Genomic DNA, 24,148 nt, shown 5'->3' with positions numbered 1-24,148 from the left:
ATAATCGAGACTTTATTACGATTGACGTGTGTCCAACGACTTCTTTGCTTGAGACTCAGGTTAGGTTCATGTCCATGTTTTGGCATTAGAAGCTTTGATGGAGACGGTGAGGTCATGTCATTATCATGTGTCACCTCCCTCCGCACGAGATCGATTGATCTTATCTTGCTTGTGAGTCTGAGTCGGAATCTGAGCTCACTGTAACCCGAATGTGCTGCCACATGGAGAGAGGCTCATCAGATTTGAGTTTGGGTTGCATGATTATTAATAATAAATCCCCTCCGTTATGCTGTAAAGATACTTTTAACTCTTTCATCAGTTTGTGATATTATTATAATCCTAAACTTAAATTAAAGAAAAAAATTATTATATATATAGAACGAGATCAAACCAAGTTCACTATAATTTTAATCATCAAATCAAGCTACACTGAAAGGAAAGATGACTAAGAGATTCGAACTATCATTGAGGTGATTAAATGAATAGATTTGAGATATCAAAACTCCAATAAGGATAATTTGGTAATAATGAAGCTCCAACCAACCAACACCTCTAAAAGATTTTTGGAGGAAAAAATCATTTTGATATCATGTGAATTACCAATTATCTTAAAATGATCTTAGGGCATTACCAATTATTGGATGTTTATCTAATTTATTATATTTATATACTTTAATTTATTATACTTATATTATATATTTTTTCTAATTCCAATTTATATACCTAAATCTCGGTGTCTGAAGTCACTTAAATCATCTGGTCCCACCCGTCTCCGATCACGAGGCAGGTACGCGGTGGGTGTCCCTCGGTTGGTACCACAGTATTTTGTGCCGCATACCTTGCGTCGATCGCCACGTCGATACCGAAAAGGTAAGCAACGGCGGAGACGCGTCCAACGCATCGATCCGTGGACTCCAAATGCTGTCCAATCGGAACCAGCCTCGTTCTCCATAAATAGCATAACGGACCCGATGTTTCTCGCCTTTGACGATCGAATCCCTCGAGGAATTCTCTTCATCTCTCATGGCGCCCAAGGCCGGGAAGAAGCCCGCGGAGAAGAAGCCTGCCGCCGCAGAGAAGGCCCCGGCGTCTGATGACAAGGAGGAGAAGAGTGCTGAGAAGTCTCCTGTCTCCGCTGAGAAGAAGCCCAAGGCAGGGAAGCGGTTGCCGTCGAAGGAGGGCGTCGGCGCGGGCGGCATAGACAAGAAGAAGAAGAAGGCAAAGAAGGGGAGCGAGACGTATAAGATCTACATCTTCAAGGTGCTGAAGCAGGTGCACCCGGACATCGGGATCTCCAGCAAGGCCATGTCCATCATGAACTCCTTCATCAACGACATCTTCGAGAAGCTGGCCCAGGAGGCCTCTCGTCTCGCCCGCTACAACAAGAAACCCACCATCACCTCCCGCGAGATCCAAACCTCCGTGCGCCTCGTCCTCCCTGGCGAACTTGCCAAGCATGCCGTCTCCGAGGGCACCAAGGCCGTCACCAAATTCACCAGCTCCTAGAGACTCTGCGACTTGTGGATCGTTAAAAAAAAATAGGGTTAGGGTTTTAAGATGCCTTTTGTGAATCTGTTTTTATTCGGCCGATGTAATAAGTCTTTGATGATAGAAGATAGAATATCGTGACCTGCCTTTCTTAGACATGTTGAATTACGATTCCAATTGTTTCTGCTGGCTCTATTGGAAGATATGTATAACATTGCACGTTTCTCTGTGATATGAAGCCTTGTCTGGTACTCAGGGCGTTGTTTGGAAGCTGACCGATGGAGAAAAGAGAAGCGCAATGGGGAGGAAACGGTAAACTAGCATTTTCACTTGAGTTCTGCAGTTTTGCATATTCATTGATGATGTTGGTATTCATGTTGGCATCCACTTTTACGTGCTGTTATGTAAATTTATACCCCCTTTTGTTGCTAAGAGATCAAAGTGAGTTACTTTAGATAATATGCTGTATTAATTATGTTCATTGATCACCGGGTATTGTGATTTAGGTTTTGATATTTTCAAAATTTTGCTTCTTTAGGTTCTTGCATGATTAGCTTGTAAATAAATGGTTACCTCTTTTGTCATGTATATACTAATTTAGTCCAATAGAAGTAAGGTTTTAAATATTGGTCTGGTCATAAGTGTCAAATCATTATTTACTGTTCTAACTTAGGTTCATTGTGTCCTGACATATTGCCCTATATGAGCAGTACCAATAGAAATTGGTATGATATTTCATGAGTTGTATATACTAGCTTAATATGTATTGTATTGCGACATGTGTTCATCCGGAAAGGGTTAGTCTTCCTAAAACTTCTTATGATCTCTTAAGGACATATAAAGGAGAAGATAGGTTTGAAGAAGTGTTTAACTTATTTCATAAATAGTCATTTCAACAAACACTTGATAGATAATGTAAATTACAAACATAAATTTTATAAACTTTGAATGACTGTACGACAAAGGATCCAAGATGGTTGTTATGATTAAAAGCCTTACAAGTGTCCACTTGACATTATTGTGAAACAAGACATCCAAGATGGTTGTTATGATTAAAAGCTTTACGAGTGTCCACTTGACATTATTGTGAAACAAGACAGTGAACTAGTTTTAGATGCTATCCTAAAGATCCATTTAGTCATGTGCTATCTTGGTAGTTGTTGCAAGTTGTGTTGATTAACATTTTATACAACTCTATAGAGTTAGAAAATTTTTTAAATGACATGCTTAAATGGTTTGTTTTTGGATAGTTTTACCTTTATGTGATAAATGCACATATTGTGTATTCACAAGACTAAAATGGTTACAAAAAGTAAATAAAATGATGTCATCAAGTTTATTGTAAGCTCTTTGCATGTTATACAAAGAATGAACAAAGTCGAAAAATATTGATATACATAAACATTACATCAAACATCTTATTTATAAATTTATTTGTGATATTTTGTCTCATTAATTCCTTTAGCGTTCTCATCAAAGTCTTTGTGAACATTGTATCTCTTTGTCTTTGTTGAATCTTTAATTTTTTGCTCCAATTATAATTATAATATGTTTTTTGGTTCCTTTCTACCGTGTTATTGAGTAGTCAAACTTTGATCCATCACATCGTTTTAACTCGCCAATGATTGACTCTAGTGTGGAGTCGATTGAGTTATGTTGATCTTTATTGGTTATTATAAATCCCTAAGATGAAAAAAAAAAGATTTTTCTTATCATTTAAGAGATTAGCACAATCTACTATCAATAGATTTGATAATTATTTTCTTTTATTAAGTTTTTTTAAAAGGTCTTTTAATATTTATAAAACTCCTTTATTGGTTAAATAATAGAATTAGGGTATTTGGTTTTACTTATTGTCTTAAGAGTTGAGAAGATAAAAGTTATTTAATTTTGCTTGCTCCTTGAGGATTGTACTTAAGACATTAAGTTGGTTATTAGTATTCATTGGCTCTTTGCTTATATTTTTGAAATACTCGTAGTGTTTGTACTCATTACGTTGAGTTAGTTATTATGATTCACGTTCTTATTTTTATTGAATTTTTGGAATGTAAGAAGTATTTTCGATAAGAGTAAAATTTTGCTCAGACTTGGAGCAAGTTTGATAGTTTTAGTCGCCTTAGAGATTGTATTGTCTTCTTTATTATTTTCGTAGCGTATTTATTTGAGTATAAAGAGTATAATATCACGTATTGCCTATTTTATTCTTTGGTTGAGTACTATCATGTTGCGTCGACTTGAAATTTTATATTTTCATTTATTTTGATGAGAAGCTCATCAAACCAAGCTTACAAAGTTCGTTGGCCTTTATCCTTCAATTTTGTCTTGGTATTTAGAGTTTGTTTTTGTTGTATTTATATCCTTGACTCTTTTCACGATTACGCACTCTTTCTCTATGAGAGCGAGGGATCAATGACTCTATAGAAGTCTCGTCTTTATGGTACTATGTTACTGTCATGCTTATGGCCTTATTATTTATCACTTTGTGTTTGTGTCCTTTTATTTGTGATTTATAGATCTGCCTTTGTGACACTGTGATCGTGAGCGAGGGATCAACTCTTTGTTTTGGGTAGTTAAGTCTCTTTAGACCTATCATTGTTTCTTTGGCCCTTTCAACCATTTGCTTCAACACCATTATGTTTCTTGAATAGTTTCTCTTGGTTAATAGAAAAGACAAATTATAACTCTCATGCATAACTTTTATCATCATATTGTAGGGCTTGCATCGATTTTGTTTTTCTTTGCGCCTTTGGTAGTAATGTTCGTTTACTTGGCCTTGTCATCCAACTTGTTGGGATCTCAAGTGAATATGAGTTTTGGAGTTGTCAACTCTCCGGTTGCTTAAATCATATATCTATATGATAAAGTTTCTCTTATGTGACTCGTTAGTACTTGTACTTGAAATTCCTTCTTGGTGGTACATAGCCCCTATATGTCGATGACTAAGGTTTTTATTTGATGTAAAATTTGATTTGGAATTCCTTCTTAGTGGTACATAACTCCTATATGTTAATGACTAAGGCTTTTGTTTGATATAAAATTTGATGTGCGTAAAAAAATCTGCCTCTATAGTACTATAACATTCATTCCTTAAATTCCTCATTGGTGGTACATAGCTCCCAATAGCTCCCGATTATATCATCATATGATCAAGTCTCTTTAGAGAGTTCTCTCGTGTGTGTTGCATTGTCTTGAATTGTTCTATTATTATTCGTTGCAATATGTCGTCTTCTGGTGATATGGTGATATCTCGATGCGTTCGTTGACGTAACACTTAGTTGTAAGATCATATGATGATTCCTTGTCATTTGTTCGATCCGTTGAATCTTATAGAGCTATTGTTTTGAGGTATCCCTCCTTAATATATGTGGTCCGTTACATATAATTTTTTTTTTGAAAAATCAAAACTTATCCTTTCAGCATCTGTCTCATTAGAATTTTTTTGTATCATTTAAAAAAAAATTAAAAATTATCATTCATTTAGATTGTTTTATCTTGCTGCTGAACAAACTATAGGATGTCCATACAAAAGATGTCTTACTTCATGTCACTATTTGGTCGGGACTTTAACCTTGCTGCATCGATATAGCTTCTAGAGTCTTTGACGTTACAAAAGCAGAATGGTCACTGGAACCTGTTTGAAGTGTAGTAGCATCTCAAGAATTAAAGACGCTAGGTGACTATGGATCGAGATGCTAGGCGACTACGGATCTACATCCGACATACTCCTGAATTTGGTTATGTAGACAAAAGGTCGGAACAGTATTAGTACATGTTGCTTTCAAGTACTTTCATATATTTTTATGCTATAATACATGTATAACAAAATCTTTAGTGTCATGGTTTACACAAAAGTCAACTGATGCAGTTAGATGAAACTAGATAGTGTAATCCAATCAAAGAAAAGACGGTGAAATCGAATATGTGATTGTAATTTTTCTCTTTTACTGATGGCATCAACTGTGAAAAGTTTGATTCTCCAAAGAGAACATCATACCTGGCAGCAACCACGCCTTCCAAACGACAACCGCTGAGGTATTGCTGCATATTTCAGAGGCCGCAGGCAAACTAAATCAAAATCAAATGAAGTGTAAGAACCATGGCCAAAATAAGACAGTAGAATTCCCAACGGGTGTTTCCAACTTAAAACAACACCAGGGAATACATGCCTTAGCAGTAAACGCTGTACATGCACAAAAATTTCCTTAAAACCAAAACATATGTGCCCCAGGGAATACACTGCAAGACTATCAAAAGACTTTGGTGACAACTCTCTCACAGTTAGCTTACACTATTTCTTATTACATATATGGCAAGAGTCAGATTATCAAAAACATACTTTTCCTTCTTCAGGATATCTAAGTGAACTTTAAAACAAAAAGAAAAAAAAAAAAAAAAAAACTTTGTCGTCCTAGTTCCCCTCTTTCATGGAAGCGATTTGATTGACTTCCTTCATATTAATAATTTGAACTTCCTCTACGAGATGAGTATGGTCTGGGTAATCTATGGAGCTTGTTGCTTATACAATAAAACGGGAAAAAAAAAAAGAATCCAATTAAGTCTGAACCAAAAAGCGGTCAAGTGAGCCCACGCCAATGAATTCAAGTGCAAATACCAAAAACTGCCAGGTTAGTGCAACAAAACTCAGATGGTAAAACTAATCTGGAGTAGTGTTGAGTTCAAGACCTCTTTCTCTTGCAGCTTCTGTAACAACATCTTCATTTTCCGTCATTTTGGAGAGATCCAGGTAGGATTTCCAGAGCTTAACAGAGAAAGGATAGACTGACAAAGCCTGCTGATAGAACCTTTCAGCAATTCCCTGTACTTCTGAATTTCTCAAAAGAGCAGCTGCTTCCAGCCATACACTTTCTGGTGCCACAGGGGCCGACTGAAAGATTGAATTAACTAAAAGGCAGCTTCCCCAGAACACAATGCCATCAGAGGCAACACCAGAGTCACTGTAGTTTCTAGCAATGAATTTGTATACCGACAAGGCTAACCGGTAGTTTGCTGGTGTAAATTCCATTAATGATTCAACAAAATCAACAAGATCCTTGGGATCAATCTTTTCCGGAAGAAATGTTGGGCCATAACATGCTTCAAGCACATAATTTAGTAGAGAAAAATCTGCAGGAACTGATCCAATGATCTCATCAATCAGCTGCCTTATCCTGGACTTCTTAATGCTTTGATAATACCGTCTGGACAACAGTTCCAATCTAGGTAAAATACGTGTATCACCAAAATAAATGTTTAAAAGATCTAATATAACTTGACCATGAATGTTATGGGGAGATTTCAACCCTTTCAACAGAAATAGCGCTGCATGTTCCCTTAAACAGTGTCGATAATATTTGGGAGAAGCCAACTTTAGGGCTTCATCAACTGCATTACAAGCTCCTCTAACATCATTCTTAAACATCCTGTGAAGAGAGAGATTTATCAGCCCAAACATTTTATCATCTGAGTTAGTATGATCGCTACCTGCAGACTCTACAAGTAATGGCTGTTCGGATGACCTACAAAAATCAGCATCCTTACCCTCTAAATTTCTACACTGAGGATCAATGAGTTCGCCAAATTGCTGAAACCACTGGTCAATTAACTTTTCTGCACAATCAGTTCCTTTTACTAATTCATGTTCTATATACTGATTCCAAAGACACTGAAAACCTGGAACTTCTTTAGGCCAATTACATAGTATGTCCTCAAACCCTCTCCAAAATACATCAGTCTTACCATTTTCTTGTAACCGTACTGATAAAAGAACAAGTTCGACGCAGGTTGGGTACAACTCCATGTATTTGACTAATAATTCAGCTGATCGATGAAAACCATTAAGTGCTGTTACAAACCTAACATGACTAACTGCTAAGAAGTGCAAAGATCTGAGAGCAGTTGTGTCTCTTTTCTGATGGTTTTCATCAACATCAAGAGCAACTCTTTGTAGAGCAAATTTCATAAGTTCTCCTACCCGGTCTGTTTCATCAGTTGTTAGCTGCACGAAAGGCCAGTCAATACTGAAGGGAAGATCTTTCTCCACCTCAAAATGCTGTATAATTTCTTGTGGAAGTTTCTTATACATTACTAAATATATACAACAAATCCAAAATATGCATTGATCAGGAAATGTCAAACACGAAAGAATTTCTGCAAGCACTGTGTCACCAGACTGCTCAGAATCAGATGCAGATGAAAGTTGATAAATTCTCCTAACAACCTTCTCTACACTACCACACATACAAAAACAATCAACCATCTGCAAGAAAATGTCCAAGACACAGGCGCTTCTGTATTTCAGTTCCTTGTCACATATCAATTTCTTTTGGCAAAGCATGCTCAAAGCATCGTTATATGCATCCAACCGATCATTAACTTTCACCCTACTGTTAATGTACATCAGCCAAAGCTCATGAGAACAACCATTGTGTTGCACCTGAAAGAAAAATATGAATATCTTTTGTATCCACAAGTTTGCAATTCAATATCGATGAGCAAGAAATTCGAACTATGTATCGAGCATTATCAGTAAAACTGTGGGAAAGGGAATGCTTCTAGTCATGTGCATATTTCATGTGTGCTTGTAACCAGCAAGAAGTGAATAAGGCCAACGTCACGATACGGCAAGAAACTTTCCAGGAAAAAACATGCAGTTTTCCGACAGAAGACACAAGAAAGAGGTATCTGTATAACCCTAACCCATGCAGGGTTAGGGAGGGTCAATGTACACATAAATTTTCCTTTAAAAAATATATAAATAAGATGAAAGAAACACATTTCATATATTATATGCTTTGAAACAAGCTAATAACCTTATACACAAAACTAATGTAACTAACTTTTTCAGTACAAAATGTTGAAAGAAAATATTAAAATTTTCTACACACACAGGTTTCTTAATTTTGCCCAGTTCAGTGTGGTTTGGCTGGTATCTACCGGTCCAACCAGTGAACAGGATGCGGACCACTTAAAACCATTCATTGCTTAAGGCCTTAAGCCCTGGTTTTTCATTCTCTTAATGTGATGCACTAAGACTTGTGAGAAGTCATGACATATTTTTCAATCTACATCAAACTAACTAGCATGTTTGAGAATTGTCAAAACAATTAATGAGTTAGACCACATTTTTTTCTCCCCATAAATTGCAAATATCATGTGATTAAATATTACCAAGTCCATTGTTGTGTCTACCTAGATTATGTGATGGCCCTACAATAGGCTCCTATAGTATTGTGAACATTATTTTGAAATATGATGAGCCTATGTGAGTGACCAATCAACATCAACATTAATACCATGGTTTGCTGTATCATGTCGACCAACCATTTCATTCCTGCTTGGACCAGTACGTATAAGTCCGAACCAGTGTGCCATGTGTTGGTGCATTGGTAGGTACCAGTAAATAAAAAAAGGATGAAAAATCAGCCAAATTAAAAAAACATATTTCATTTTTTTTATCCTGAAGTATTAGTATATAAACTAAATTTGGTGCTAAACATGCATCAATAAACATCTAATTATCTATTAAATATGGTAAAATAAGCTTGTAAATCATGCAAGAAGTCAATACATCAATCTACACTAATTATTCTTAAATATCACTAATTAGATCTTAATTAATCATAAGTCACTAATCAATCAAGAATTACCAATATTCTTTATGCTAATTTCATGACATGATAAAGAATACACAGAGAAAAGCTAAAAATTACTAATCAAACTCAAAATCAGTACAAGTAATTGATTGATCAATTTAATTATACTCTAGAAATCAGTACAACTTCTTTGGACATGATATAACCTAAACGATACTAATTCTGGAATGTATCCAATCTCTGTGTCAAAGATGAGTCATAAGACCGGATGCTTACACATATATGTATGGTTAATGTATGTGTAAGTACATTGACATACATATAGCACATGGCTATACATAGATGCAGATCATATTCACACCAGAGTGGTACATGGTTAGTAATTTATGTAATTATTTATAACTTTTTTTTTCCCGAGTTAATTAGCAGGTCTTTACTTGATATTTTTAATTTAAGTCTGAATAAAGCTTTAATACATTGATCTAACCAATCTTGTGATGCCATATCATGTAGCCAGATCAAGTCATCAGCTGAAACATGAATATTGATCAGCAAATCAGTTCTATATATTATCGTATTCTGCCTGGACAAAATTAGCACGGATCATGTAATCAGCTGAAAACAATCCAAGCTTGATGGTGCAAAGTGTAAACAGATCATAGATCCAGCTTAGGTCAAATTGACTTATTTGAATCGCCAAGTCAAGTTGGTCCAGGATTTTATAATAACAGATTTAAATCTATATTTTCTGCTCTTCTATAGGGTGGCACATGATTGTTAAAGATAACAGAATGGGATCTAAATTTAACGCAGACATTTCAAAATTCGGTATTGTCTATGTAATACTAACTTGTTTGAGATAAAAGGATGTGTTTCTTTTGTACTGCCTAAAATTCAACAAAGTACCTCATGGAAAATAGCAAGGATCACATGAAACAAATTGGTCCAGGATTTTATAATAACAGATTTAAACCTGTATTTTTCTGTTCTTCTATATGTTGACACATGATTGTTAAAGACAGAGCAGGAACTAAATTTAATACAGACATTTCAAAATAAGATATTGTCTATGTAATACCAACATGTTTGCGGTAATTTCATAACAACAACAAAGCCGTAAATCATAATTGTTTGGGGTCGGCTACATGAATCTTATACTGTCATTGAGATCCGTAAAAAATCATATGCTTAGTTAAATTCAGAGTACTTAAATCTTTATTTATAGTTTCTATTAAAGTTTTTTTAAGTCTTCCTCTATCTCTCCTCGTACTACTAACATTAATTATTTCATCTCAATACATGCTCATACCATCTTAAATAATTTTCTTTCATTTTATCCTTTATCGAAGCGATACCTAGCAGTTCACGAATAAAAATATTTCTTTTCTTATCTTTCTAAGTAACTTCACACATCCATCTCAGCATTCTTATCCCAACAACACAAACTTTTTGTATATGTTTTTTCTTAACTATCCAATACTCAAATCCATAAAGCATTATTAGTCTTACAACTGTTTTATAAATTTTTTCTTTTAATCTTAAAGGTATTCAATGATCACACAAGACTTCTAATGCCCTGCACTACTTTAACCATCCTGCTTTTACTTTAAATAATATTTTCATCGACATCTTCATCTTCTTCAATAATTGGTCCAAGATTCCTAAAGCTTTTATTTAATGGGATTTCTTGTCCATCAAATTTAGCTATATTCTCTTGTCTATTTCTAGAATTACTAAAATTACATTTTATATATTCAGTCTTAGTCCTACTTAATTTAAAACTTTTAGTTTCTAATGCTTGCCTCCATAGCTTAAGTTTATAATTAATTTCACTTAAGCTCTCATCAACTAAGATAATATCATTAGCAAATAACAAACATTAGGGAGGTCTATCATGTAAGTAACTAGTAAGTTCGTCTATTATTAATAGTGAAAAGATAGAGATTTAATGCAGATCCTTGGTATAATTATATGCTAATAGAAAACTCACTAAACACACTTCCTATAGTTCTAACACTGGTAGCTACATTATTATACATATATTCAATAACAACAATACAATTAGTGGATACACCTTTCTTTTTTAAAACCCACTATAAAAAATCTCTAAGAACTCTATCATAAATTTTCTCCAAGTCAATAAAAACCATATGCAAATTTTTCTTTCTCTATCATAGGTTGCATTTCACTTGTATTACCTAAAATTGAAAAGAGTACCTTATGGAAAATAGCAAAGATCACATGAAACAAAACAGAAACAAAAAGAGAAAATAAAACCCAGCTGTATCAAGAACTGAACAGTAGATCTTAACAGAAAAACATTCTACTGGTAATACCGCATGGAAAAACATGTCATCCTTCCCAATGCTCTTCTCCTTTCTGTAGAAAATATGCAAATAAACAACCCAAAGACATATAGAATTGGGATCAGCCTCAATTGCTCGTGATAATACTGAAAGAGCCTGCAAGAAGCAATTTACACAGGCATGAAATGTTCACAACCAAATCTTTCTGGAAATACCTAAACAGAAAACATCTTATGTTCTAATCATCAATTCGAAAGAGAATAGTAAACGATATCACCTTCTTCCTCTCTGGTTTGTAGAACTTCCCACAGAACAGATCAAGTGCCAACTCCAGGGATTGCTCAGAATCTGGTAACCCTTGTATGAATTTCTTCTACAAAGTAAGACCATGAATCAGAGAAAAGCAACACTTGAGGACAGTTATATCAATTCTTAAGGAAGTGACAAATACTTGGTCAAGAAAGCCAAATGATCACTTCACAAATGCTTTGCATAGCTACCGTACTATTATTAAGACTCCATAATCTCACCAAGTATGACAAACGACTGGCTATAGATATTAAAATTCAAAACATTGCAATCTCCCAAAGCCACATTAAATAACAAGACCCCATCAGAAATTGTAGACATTAATTTAGAGAAATTATAGTGATTGACCAAATCTACTACGTTTTTCAGAAACTCAAACATTAATGAAGAATTTCAGACTATGAAGTTCATTGGACCTACCATCTTACCATCCTGGCATTGAAGATACCAAGAATGCCTACTCCAACTATCATAATCTGCAACGGTATCATCACTAGTTTGTAAGAATGGTGCATCTTGAGGAAGAATTCTTTGTATAGAAAAAGGTAAAGGAAAGGATGCAGAAAACCCCCTTTGCCAATACTGCCAGATGCTACGAGCCAGCACCGAGTGATATAAATGTGAGTCCACTTTTATAAGAGTTGAACCAATATAATAAGCAGGTATAGGCACAAAGTGTTTGTAGAGATCATGAACAGATTCTAAGGCACTATGAGAAATTTCAGCAGTCAAAGCATGACAATGAACATCTGCATCAGAAGATTGTGGTGAGGTAATAATACTATTCACCAGGGTAAATGTTAGACTACAAGATACGCACCTGTGTTATAGGTAACTAAAAATCCATCTTGCTTTAGTTTTCTCTTCGTGCATTGTTTGACATGTTGCCATGGGCACTCATCATTATTGCATTTCCCCCGGAGCTCAAACAAACAAAAGGGCCAAAAAGGATCAATTGAAGGATCACACAAGCTGTAACTCATTTCACATATTACTGGATTTCTGGCACTCCTTTGTGTGTAATCATCAATAGCATCTGGCAAACAAGCTGTAACTTCATGGGACTCGTCCATTAGGGAACCTTTTTCTTTGGTGATTGAGACCTCACTATGACAAGCAGGGATTTTTAACTTCAAAAGTGGCAACACATTATGCAGAATTGAAGAAGGTACTGACAAAATAGGTTTGGAAATTGACAAGCATGTTTCATTTAAAAAGCTACTACTTTCTGCAGGATCGTCATTCCTATGAGCTTCACTCTTCAAGGAAAACATACATTGTTGAGACTGGCCACAATGCTCAACAGAGCTCAAGTTCATGCTTCCTCCAACCTCAGAAATGCCTGCACAAATTCCAGGATAACAGTATTATACTTAAGTAAGCAATAACTAAAAAAGAAGTGGTCCTACAGAAATCATTTAAAGTTCAAAAAGGGAACAACCCAAATCTTCTGACTGTTAGGTTAATACCAACACATAAGACCAGAAGGGAATGACTCTTTTCTGGTTAGGTGAACTCCTAAGTAGCATACATGTTTGTGTCATACACCCATCACTAATCAAATGTTTGACAATTACATGGTTCTCATCCAATTATATTCCTTTCAAGCATTACTTTAGCTTTAAGAGCTCTTTTCTCTTAGTATTCACCAGGACATAATATCCATAATCATACAACATCCACTATGTTAGAGTCTTAGAGACAAAATATGACATTGACATCAACCATATAGAGACAAGAAGTGGCAATAGCAATTGAAAATGTCATCACATGCCTAAATAAGGCAGGAACAGAGGAAGAACAATTTAATTTAATGCAAATTATATAGCAAGAAGAAGTCACCATGTCCTCAACAATTCATCAGCGAATAGGAAAAAAAAATGACTTATTGAACAATAAGTTTAACAATTACAGCACAAGACCAGAATCAAATCTGTAATTCATAGAGTACACCACAAACCATATATAGATAAAATTGGTTTCTGTAATTAATTGTCAAGAGGCTTCTTTTTCAAAAGAAACACATTAAGGATGTCAACATCAAGGTTCTATATTTCAGGTATTGTACCTATGCCAGTCCATAACCGGACCGGTGCAAATCTGGTTCGTGGCAACATACCAGCACATGGTACACTGGCATCCACTATAGTGCCACGAGAGGTGGGGGCCAAGTAGGAGGGAGAGGGAGGAGGAAAAGAAGAAGAGGAAGAGAGGAAGAAAAGGATAATAAGAGGAGGAGGTATTTAGAGAAGCTAACCACTATGACTTTGGTTAGCCAATGCTGTGAAATGTAACCAGACTTGAGCTTTTTGGAGGTCAAATTGGCTTCCCTTTTTGTCTTTGTTTTTTTAGCTCTGATAAGCAGAGCTTAGGTTTCACTTGGTTTCTAAATTAATTAAAGTATCTTTTTGGGGAAAAAAAGAGGAGGAGGTGAAGGTGAAGAAGAGGGGAGGGAGCAGCAAAGAAGAAGTAGATGAAGGAGAGGAGTACCGGACAGGGTGGGGCCTAGATGGTGCAAGAAGAAAAGAGAGAGAGGGGGGGAGTGGTGGATGAGGGGGTGAGGACTGGGTTATTATGGTTTAAAAAGCAGTAAAGAACTAAGTGTTAAACCCGGTAGGCCTAGTATCGCATGTGGACCACTCGAAGTTGGGCCCCACTTTACTCGGTTTGTCACTCCTTGGTCAACACTAACTCCAGTGAGATGAAAAAGAACAGATTAAATGAACCTGGATACCAGTTGATGAAGGACCTAGCACAAAATTCAAGCAAAAACCACAGTAAATAAAAGAGCATACTCGTCTCCTAACAATGCAGGGGTAGGAAGGGTCAATCTATATAGTCTTACTAATCTTACTGTTTAAAATATAGGAGAAAAGGACAAAATGCCTCAAAACTGAATTAGGATCAACGTATAAAAAAATCACAAGTCAATAATAAAAGCCATGAATTTGAAGGTTCAAGAATCATAAATATGTTGGTGCATTGTATGAAGCATATGTTGGCTGGCAGATCGACTATTGCATGCTGTAAGCACAGTCCTCTTATTCTCTGGTGACCTTTGGAGAGGAAAAGTGTCCAAGGAATGCTTCTAGTGAAAGAACAGAAGAGAGAGAGAGAGAGAGAGAGAGAGAGAGAGAGGAAAACCATTATTATAGGCTTATAGCCTCAATTGGCATCTTCCACTCCAATTTGTGCTGGCTAGTTTAGGATTAAGCTGCTCAAAAATGGGTAGAAAATGAGGAAAAATTACTTCCAAACTAAAGGTTCTGTAAAATTCTTGATTAGCCTTCAATTTGGTAAATACAACCAAATGGTAAAATTTTAAAAGAATACAGATACCATGCCAAAAAATATAATGCATTATTTTTTTAATATAAGATAGATGTATCGAAAACATACTCTCCTACAAGAAGGAAGAGAAAGAATGGAAGTCAAGTAATAACCGGCACAAAACATATTAAGATGAAAAACTAGCAAATGCTCTAGGTTCAAAACTAGTAAATAATCGTCACAAAACTAGTAAACTAGTAAAAGATGAAAAACTAGTAAACATATTAAGATGAAAGAATGGACTGGTATGACCATATTAAGATATTGAGATCAAGGAAAAGTGAAATTAATTTCAGAGGTCATTTATGGAATGTTCTAGGTTAAGCCTAAGGCTCCACATTGAGGTTTTAAATCTCGGTCCAATACCAGTTTTAGTAATGTAAATAATCAGTACAGTACAAGCATAATGGATGGACACCTGACCCATCCCGCTCCAATGTCAACCAAAAAAATTAATAAAAAAAAGTAATACCAACCTACCCTTACAAGACCATATGGCCATACCGGTCCTCTGTCAAACTAGTAAATGCTGGTTGGTGGTCCATATCGACCAGTATACTTGCTCCACAGTCGATGAAACTTTTATTTAATTTCACAAATGATTATCAACATTCCTTGTTTGAGTGTCCCAAATCGATCAAGCCAGATGAAGTCCAATCGATTTTTGGACGATTTTGGTTGAGTCTAACTCATATCCAAGGCCAGCACCCTTGTCACATTGTGTCAACATGTAGCGGATAAGTAGCATAGCAAATCAAGGTTTCAAGGACTGGTATTTGCCAGTCTGACCAAGAACTAATATTGGACCATATAGGTTAGTACTAGTAGATTCATTTTTTCTCAAGAAATACTGAGCGAAAGAGGTCAGCATGACCAGTATTTAAAAATTTATCGCATATGACATGAACCTATAACACATGGCTCCTTAATCGAGTTTTGCTAATTAGAAACGATGGAAATTAACTATTCAAATAGATTAAAAAAATGAAGAGCCCATTTTAGACTATTCCCCTCACGCTCACAATGATCCCTTCTCTAGACAAACAGTATGTTAATCAAGGACCTTCTGCCAAAGCATTTCTAGCTAAAATATCATTCCTTTGTGATCCCAAGGATGAAACAACCCCATAACTCTAACTCTTTGGACAACCTTAGTTGAATAACAAGAGGTTGGCCTTCATGATAACCTACTCTGAGTTCCTTGCCTCTATACCTAGGGTAAAGGAAGCTCTCAAGCTTTGCAGGGAGAATGAGTTCCGTAGAGCTAAATGGCAGCTCAAGGAAATGTCATCCCTTCACAAACACATAACCACAAAAGTAAATTGTTGGAAAGTGAATACTGACAAATAGAAAAAAAAAATATAAAACATTAAAAAAAAAATTGATCCCTCAAAAGTCATTTGGTCAAGCTAACAATTTAAAGAAAGTCATTGATAAATATAAATGAAATACCTTCAGGATTAGACACACAAGTTTTCTTCTGCTCCTGTAGTTGTTGGTCAAAAGAAGTACAAGATTTCTCAACTTTGCTGTTAATTGCTCGATCAACTTGGCATTCAATATTGCTAATGTCAGCACTCTTACATGATGTTCTCATACCAAACCGTGCGACCAATTTGGACCTCAAGGCAGCTTCAAGGTCATAGTCCTGAGAATCTCCATCTTTATTGACATCAACAACAGAAGTTTCTTCTACATGATTTCCAACATCTATAAGGCATGCCAAATTTGACTCAACATATCTGTTATCCAAAGCTAGATTTTCTTCATCATCATCTGTAGACAGATTTTGAAATGGACTACCAAGACCATTAGCAGCACTTTTGTCTCTCTGTTCTGAAGTACTATCATCAGGTTCGGAAAACTGGTTAGCACAAGAGCCATGTCTGTCTATCTGTTTATAAGATGCATCAAGAGGAGCTCCATCTGAGAAATTATGATTTAATTTGTCACCTAAATGCTCTGATGTCTGACCTTTAGTTGGTATACTATATCCCAATCTGGAAAACAGCATAATTTCCCCATGACCTTGCTTATTGGAAGGCCATATAGAGTTGGATGACTCCAGCATTAATGTTTGAAGCTTAGCAGTTATAATTTCTCTGTTCCTATGTAGAATGACACATCTCTCATTAGCTTTAATCAAAGCTCTTTGTGCCTTCCGATAAGCTTTAAGCGCATGCCTTTCTTCAAGCTCACACTGCCGTCTGAGCTCTTGTGCCTCTTCCAACTCCTTGTCTTGCAGCTCCTCCATCTCTAATAAAGATTCCAAATTCATGGTCCCCCACTCTGAGATGCCACCCTGACCCAAAGAAATAACAAAATTAATATTCAGCATCACGCAAATTGTTCTGTAGGGCATCAACTGAGAACTTCTCGAGAGGAAAGTTTGATGATACAAGTAGCTTCTGAAGGAGGAATCAATGTTAACTAGTCATTTAACAAATCATGTTTGATGAATAAGATAATCCCTATCACCACATTATTTCGATCCTACTAATCAACAAACAGAAAGGACATCATCCAACCATCTACCCAATCCATTGGTAATAGTAGCTATTTGCATAACATGCCCAAACAAAATCATGCAGAAAATCCACAGAATTTTATGGTTCAGAATCACAGAACAGAAAGAAATTACCTCTTGTTTTGTACTAGTATTCCAACTAAAAAAATCAAATCAAATGTTATCTTCAAAATATTATTAAGGTTGATCCCTCCAAGAATCTGGCAGATCTGGAGTTACCACAATACAAAAATCTTGTCATTATTCATTACCAACCCTGAACTAGGAAGAGATTCTTTTCTGGTTTCCCCAAACAAAAGAGTACAATAAACAAAAAGATCAAGAGAAATACACATACACTATATTAAATTTGTTGATCCACCTCAAGACAAAGTAACATGGAGATCTAATAATGCAAAAGTCAACAGCTCAGGTCCCATGCAGAAAACTACCTCTTGTTTTGTGCTAGTACTTCCAACTAAAATTGTTAATCAAATGTTATCTCCAAATATTATTAAGGTTGATCCCTCTAAGAATCCAACAGATCTAAAATTGGCATAATACAAAATATTCTTGTTATGCACCAACAGACCCTGAACTATAGTAGGCAATTCTTTTCTGGTTTCCCCAAACAAAAGAGTACATATAAACAAAAAGATCAAGAAAAATACACATATACCATATTAAATCTGTCGAACTATAAGAAAAAGATCCAACCTCAAGAGCAGGTCCCGTTTGAGCCAAATATAAGCTTTGATCTAACAATGCAGAGGCCAACAGTTCAGGCCCTTTGTCAGACTTAAGATAGCTGCAGGATGCATCACCAGTGATCTTGCTGTTAACTTCTTGCTTGGAGTTCATCTCGGGGTCAGCATACAAAGTAGAGTCAGTAACAAAAGTAGGCAACAGCATCTCATTATCTTCCAGTCCAGCGTGCTTAACTTTAGATGATCCCAGGACATTTTCATTGACATCACGATGACTCTTGTTGATTTCTTGATTTATTATGGACAACCTTTTCCCTTTTCCACTTCCATCATACCCAAGTACACTGTTCACTTCAAGATAACTACTTTCTCCCATGAGTTGCTGATGGGATTCTGCCATAGATTTGGTAGAATGTTCTTGCATTAGTAGTAGACCATCAGAGCCTTGAATTCTTTCCAAGTGTTCATCAAGCTTCAAGCGTTTGGTTGGTCGAATGTTAAGGGCTAGTCCTTTTGCATTAGCAGCTGCAGTTCCATCAATATCAGCAACCTGGTTGTCTAACTTCTGGTTCAGCTGTTCAAGGTGATCATTATAAGAACCAGTAACTCTGTCTTTGGTTTGAGCAAGTGACTTCATTTGAACATTAAGTTCATTTTCTCTTAAAGCAATTTGATGGCGCAAACTTTCTACAGCACTATCAGCTAAGACGGTATCTCGAATTTGACCATGTACCTGGCTTATTGAAGATTTCAAAGCAGTAATTTGCTTCTGAATGTGCTCAACCTTCTCAGATGAAGAGGTCCTTGGAGGCCCAAAGTTGGATCCATTGTTTTTTCCAGTCGATGAAAAGGGGACACGGCCTGCAACTCCTTTGTTTGACTTCAGTCTTGTTCCAAATTGTGTTGACTGATGCAGTATTTCATGCTGTCTCCGTGATAATGTAAGTGGCATCTTACACTTAACTGATCTAACTGCATTATCTTTCTTTTCTGTTGTTGCTTCAGGTTTCGAATTTTCAGAGTCAGTTCCACTGTCATCATCCGAAAAGCTTATCACAAGGTTATCATCAGATATTTTCTTGTGCCAAGAGAGTGCACGGTTCTTGTTCAATTTGAATGGCACCTGCTTTGTCCTAAATGTCTTATCATAATATCTTTTGGTTGAAGTATGGAACTTTGTATTGGCTATACTTGAACTATTACCTGGAAAGTAGCCAAAGAACAGTAACAACAAAGATGTAAGATCCTCAACAATCAAATTCCGAATTCCTACACATGCAAAGGCAGTCTATTATACAAGTAATGCTATGTAAGTTTTTCCATATGTGAAAACGAAATCGAATTTCACTGCATGAAATGACCCCTAAGAAAACTCAAAGATATGCTGTTTTTAAAGAATATGCAAGTTGGTCGTAACTTTATATGAGTACATATGCTATAATCAATACAATGCAGAAAATAACAAGATCTTAAGTTTTGTTAGAATAAAGGCATGCAGGTCATGTGTGGGCAATATACGTGCCAGCTGGCATGGATCGAGAAGTTGACAAAAAGTTCCAAAATTCAGAGTCATAAACCAACCTATTGAATTAGTTAGGATAAAGCTTGTGTACCATCCACTAGGAAAAATAACTACATGATTATGAAAAACACATATAATTTCATTTCATTGGATATCCATTACCCAGAGTTGCCATATTATGTATTTTTATGAAATCATCTAGCCAGAGCAACCAAGATTGCAATCATGGATAAATGTCCTAAAGCATAAATACGAGACACTGACTAAAAGTGTGCCATTCGAAAATGGAAACTGGAACTTCCAAGAGTGATTTTCATTATCATATAAGAGTTTATGCTTATAACATGTCACAAAAGACAGTGAGAATAAAACATAGTTAGGTACTTACCTGTCTGAAGATTTCTAACAAGCCCGTTTCTCGTAGAGACAAGAATTGGCTCAGATAGTGCTTTATTTGCAAACACAGCAGTTGAAGTAGTCAATTCCTAGTATAAAGCAATAGAAGGAGAAGTATCAACAATACAACAAAATTGCAAATCCCATCCCATAATTTAGGGAAGATAGTCAAATGAACCAAAAAAAGCATAGAAAGGCAAATTTTATGCTTATCTATGGATAATTATCATCAACTAATATTATTTTTAATGATATGAGGTATTGTAAAGGACACATCAAAAAGATTCCAAGAAATAATTAAGCAATGTTTAGTTAAAGATCACGAAGTGAATAAAAGAAAGCACCAAAAGGCTTTTACACTTCTTGACCATTTATGGGGATCTTCCCATCATTTAACAATTTGTGCACCATTATGTCAGTTCCCGCTGTTTATGACCAATCACCTACAATGTGATCACACTTAAATATGTCGACACAGCCACCTTGACTGTTCTCTCTCATGATGTTGCAACACTATAAATTTATATGTGATGGTTGTTTTCTGAGTTTTTTCTCAATATGTGATTTTACAAACTGGTACATTTAACCAACATATAACATCCAAAAAGCAAATCTCTCTATCCATGAAGTTAATAAGTTACTTATTTTACAGGGTTTTAAAACACATTACATTAGCATGTAGTGGTACGTTATGGATTGGCCTGCAGTTGGACCACCAACCATCAGTGTCTCACCTCAGAAACGCTATTCAAGAGTCATCTAGTTGGATTTTCATTTAATGTTATTTTCAAATGTACCTTTCATCGTTATTTTTTATCAAGTTTAGAATCATATTTTGAAAAGTTGTCTTGCATATTTTTTAATCTGCATCAATTTTGATACCAATGACAATTATTGTATCTAAAGTTCAGAATTTCATGTATGGTATTATACCGACGAGGACTCGGACTAGTATCATACCAGTTCATATTGGTGTACCTGATACTCAATACAACCGAATGTACTTAAAAAAAACTTAAGAAGGCTGCCAATAAAAAAAAACCTGTCTGGTAAAAAGCCTATACCATCGTATTGCCCAGTCCATGTCTAGTATGGGCTCGCCGCCTAGTTTACATAGGCTCATGTACCTAGCCAGTCGAACCATAATTACTGCCTGTAACGTGCCTAGCACAGGTCTGGTACAGACCTACCGATTTTTTTCCATTTTCCACCAAACACTCTCATTTTCGTTTTCCAAACTTATTCTTTCTGAAATCTGGGATAATCCCAAGCAATTGAATGCACATTCTTCAGAAATCATCTCGTTTTTCTCTCCAAAAAGAAGGTAGATCCATAAGTTATGGCAGAGCTCATTAAAGTTAGTCATTGAACATTGCCACAAGGGAAAAGGTGTCTTATCATAGTCGATTGACCCGCTGAACATAATCGATGAACAAGTACAGTCAGATGACGAGAGATATCGTCCCTCATATATGTAAGGTCCATAGAAATAATGGTGATGTGAATAACAATGTGTCTACCAATAATAATGACCTGGGTAGACGGTCTTACACTCCCACCATGCAGACATAAAGAGGTGGAAAGAATGAAAGTCATAGTGTGCATAGATCCACGAGACTTGTTCATGATCGCAGGGATAAGGACAAATGGAAGATAATTGATGTCTACAAAGAGATAAGACAAAGCTTAAATGGTATCAAGTCAGATAGGAGTTCTTTGTCTTCGCAACCTTCTCACCAGGATAATTTCATGGCCAATAGTTTTATGGTGATAGTCATTCTTCTCAAACTCGGATATATCATACAATTTACTCCACCAAGACCTACATGGACCTACTTCTTATGGTCATATTTGCCTAAAAACCAATTACACTGGTTGTATCAACTGGTATGTTAGGTTCTAGTATAGGATCAAGAGATATCGCATCATTGAACTCAAAACATGCTTTCTGCTCGATATCCTTATCACCAGTGTGCAGCTTGGTTTCAAGGGTTAAAACCAGGGGTCTGGGGTGGTAAGCTTACCGCTTGGTATCACCATCTTTTTTTTTTTGACAATTTTGTTCGGTGTCTTTTCTTAATTTGCTATTTTTTTTCTCCTTTTTTCTTTTACTTCTCCGACATTCCTCTCTCTCCCTTTTCTTTTTTAGACACTCCACCTCTTTCATTGTCGTCACTCACTACCTCACCATTGTCTCTCATTTCCTTGTCACTGTCTGCTGCTCACCACCACCACTCGACTGTGTCATGCTGCTTCTTTCTTTGCCTCATCATTCCCATTAACCATCTCCTCTGCTTTCACTTTTCCTCTTTCGTCTCCTCTTCCGTCTCTTCTCCTTGGCTCCTCTTCTGCATTTTCCTCCCCTATGTCAGTCCTCTTCTCCTTCACACCTATGCTTCTGTATTTTTCTCCTCCTTCAACCGTCATCTTCCTCCTTCCTTTCGTTTTCTGCTTCTCCTCGTTGTCCCCTGTTCTCTCCATCTTTCTATTTAGTCAGTGTAGACTGGCACGCTAGTGTATTGTGTGTTGGTACATCTAAACATACAAGACCAGTACTAGTCTGACCATGACAAACACAAGTCTAAGATTGAATCACTTTCTATCACATCCTGGACAAATTTCAATCAAACAGCATAACCACACTCAGCAAGCCCCATCCTACCTCACAGGTTGCCCAATATAGCAATCATTACATACAGATGTAAGCTCCACTTTTCTTTTCTTCAATTTATTCAAGGTCAACACAAAAATCTTCTGGGACTCTTCAAGATGTATGAAACAATATTTAAGGTTTTACCCAATACAACAGAAAACATCCAAGTCCTTATGGGCCCTCATAGTGGAACAGAGCCCTGAAATTTCTCCATAATCAAAATTTTAAGCCAACTGTACAACAATAATGTGTACTCCTATCTTTAAAAGAAATAGGTGATTCTCAAATACACAATGACAGTAACAAAGGCAAGTAGCAAACCAAATTATAAGACATGAATTCAAATCAGTTAAACACAAAAAACAAAAACAGGATCAGAAACCCGGCCATCAGCTGTTAGTTCTTTAACCAAACACTAGCATCCATAACAGTTGAAGAAGAAATCATGGATACTTAACTTGAATGAAGAAATGATTGTTATTGCAGCCTCACTGCTTGTTTTTCCCTAATCAGATCAATAATAATTGCAACTAAGCCATATCTCTGTTCACTACAAGCAAGTCTTAAAACATATAGAACTTTTAAGCACTATTCCAGATCAAATTTCCCCATAAAAGACACCAATCTTGCCCACACCAGAGAAACAAACCCATTTATACTAACAAGGTCAAGCACACCGCCACAGGCACAAATAATAACAGAAAACAGCAATAGGACTACAAAAACACACTCCGTAACGACAACAAATCTGCCAAATATCCAGCGCCAACTATAGAAATCAGCACAAGCAACCTCAGGGAGGAATCCGAAAGCTAGTGAAGCAGAGAGTCATATAAATCACACCGACTATCTGCTAACTCAACCCACTACAAACGTAGGGGCACACGGAGAAATCAAGGAAGAATCGACAAGAAAAGATGAAACCCTACCGCGTCTTCGCCGGAGGAGAGTTCGCCATCCTCTCGGCTGGGTGATTTGGAACTAGGGTTCGCGGGTGAGGGCGCGGGCGCGGGGGCGGCGGGTTTAGGGGGCGGGAAGTTGCCGGTCTCCACCATGGCGGTCTCTTGCTCGCTCCTCCTTCCTAATTATTCTGGGAGGCGATCGAAGGAGAGAGAGGGTGCGGTGGTTACGCGATCACCAGCGACCAAGCGAAAGGAAGGAGACGAAGAGCTCTCCGCCGCATTATCAAGACACGCACTCCTTACGTACCTACGAATTTACCTGAGAGCCCTCTCAGTTGCCAGCGATTTGCGAGGTCCCCTACTCGTCCCGCACTAATACCCAATTGATGTGACAACGTGGACAACTCGTCCGCCGCCCCCCTTGCGTGGCCAGTGGT

The 24,148-nt window shown here is 36.5% G+C and overlaps 2 protein-coding genes across 3 annotated transcripts; one reads left to right on the top strand and one right to left on the bottom strand.

The window, feature by feature from the left end:
* Positions 1-986: 986 nt before the first annotated feature.
* LOC103975272 (histone H2B.3) lies at positions 987-1,720 on the top strand. Its single transcript, XM_009390188.3, has one exon. The coding sequence runs from the start codon at positions 1,024-1,026 to the stop codon at positions 1,504-1,506; it is 483 nt and encodes a 160-aa protein (XP_009388463.1). The 5' UTR covers positions 987-1,023; the 3' UTR covers positions 1,507-1,720.
* A 3,865-nt stretch (positions 1,721-5,585) lies between these two features.
* LOC135631820 (uncharacterized) lies at positions 5,586-24,121 on the bottom strand. 2 transcript variants are annotated; one of them, XM_065139777.1, is made up of 9 exons: positions 23,739-24,121; positions 20,149-20,245; positions 18,249-19,441; positions 16,478-17,327; positions 12,516-13,037; positions 12,116-12,444; positions 11,664-11,759; positions 11,417-11,542; positions 5,586-7,921 (listed from the first exon to the last, which is right to left on the bottom strand). In XM_065139777.1, the coding sequence occupies exons 1-9, from the start codon at positions 23,862-23,864 to the stop codon at positions 6,143-6,145; spliced, it is 5,118 nt and encodes a 1,705-aa protein (XP_064995849.1). In that variant the 5' UTR covers positions 23,865-24,121; the 3' UTR covers positions 5,586-6,142. The 2 variants fall into 2 exon arrangements, with proteins under 2 accessions (XP_064995849.1, XP_064995850.1); XM_065139778.1 differs by having other exon boundaries at positions 11,664-11,756; positions 23,739-24,051.
* Positions 24,122-24,148: the final 27 nt, after the last annotated feature.

Source organism: Musa acuminata, chromosome BXJ3-2 (genome assembly GCF_036884655.1).
Source record: "Musa acuminata AAA Group cultivar baxijiao chromosome BXJ3-2, Cavendish_Baxijiao_AAA, whole genome shotgun sequence".
NCBI lineage: Eukaryota > Viridiplantae > Streptophyta > Magnoliopsida > Zingiberales > Musaceae > Musa > Musa acuminata.
The sequence above is the reverse complement of the archived record's forward strand: the minus strand, read 5'-3'. Positions and strand labels throughout refer to the sequence as shown.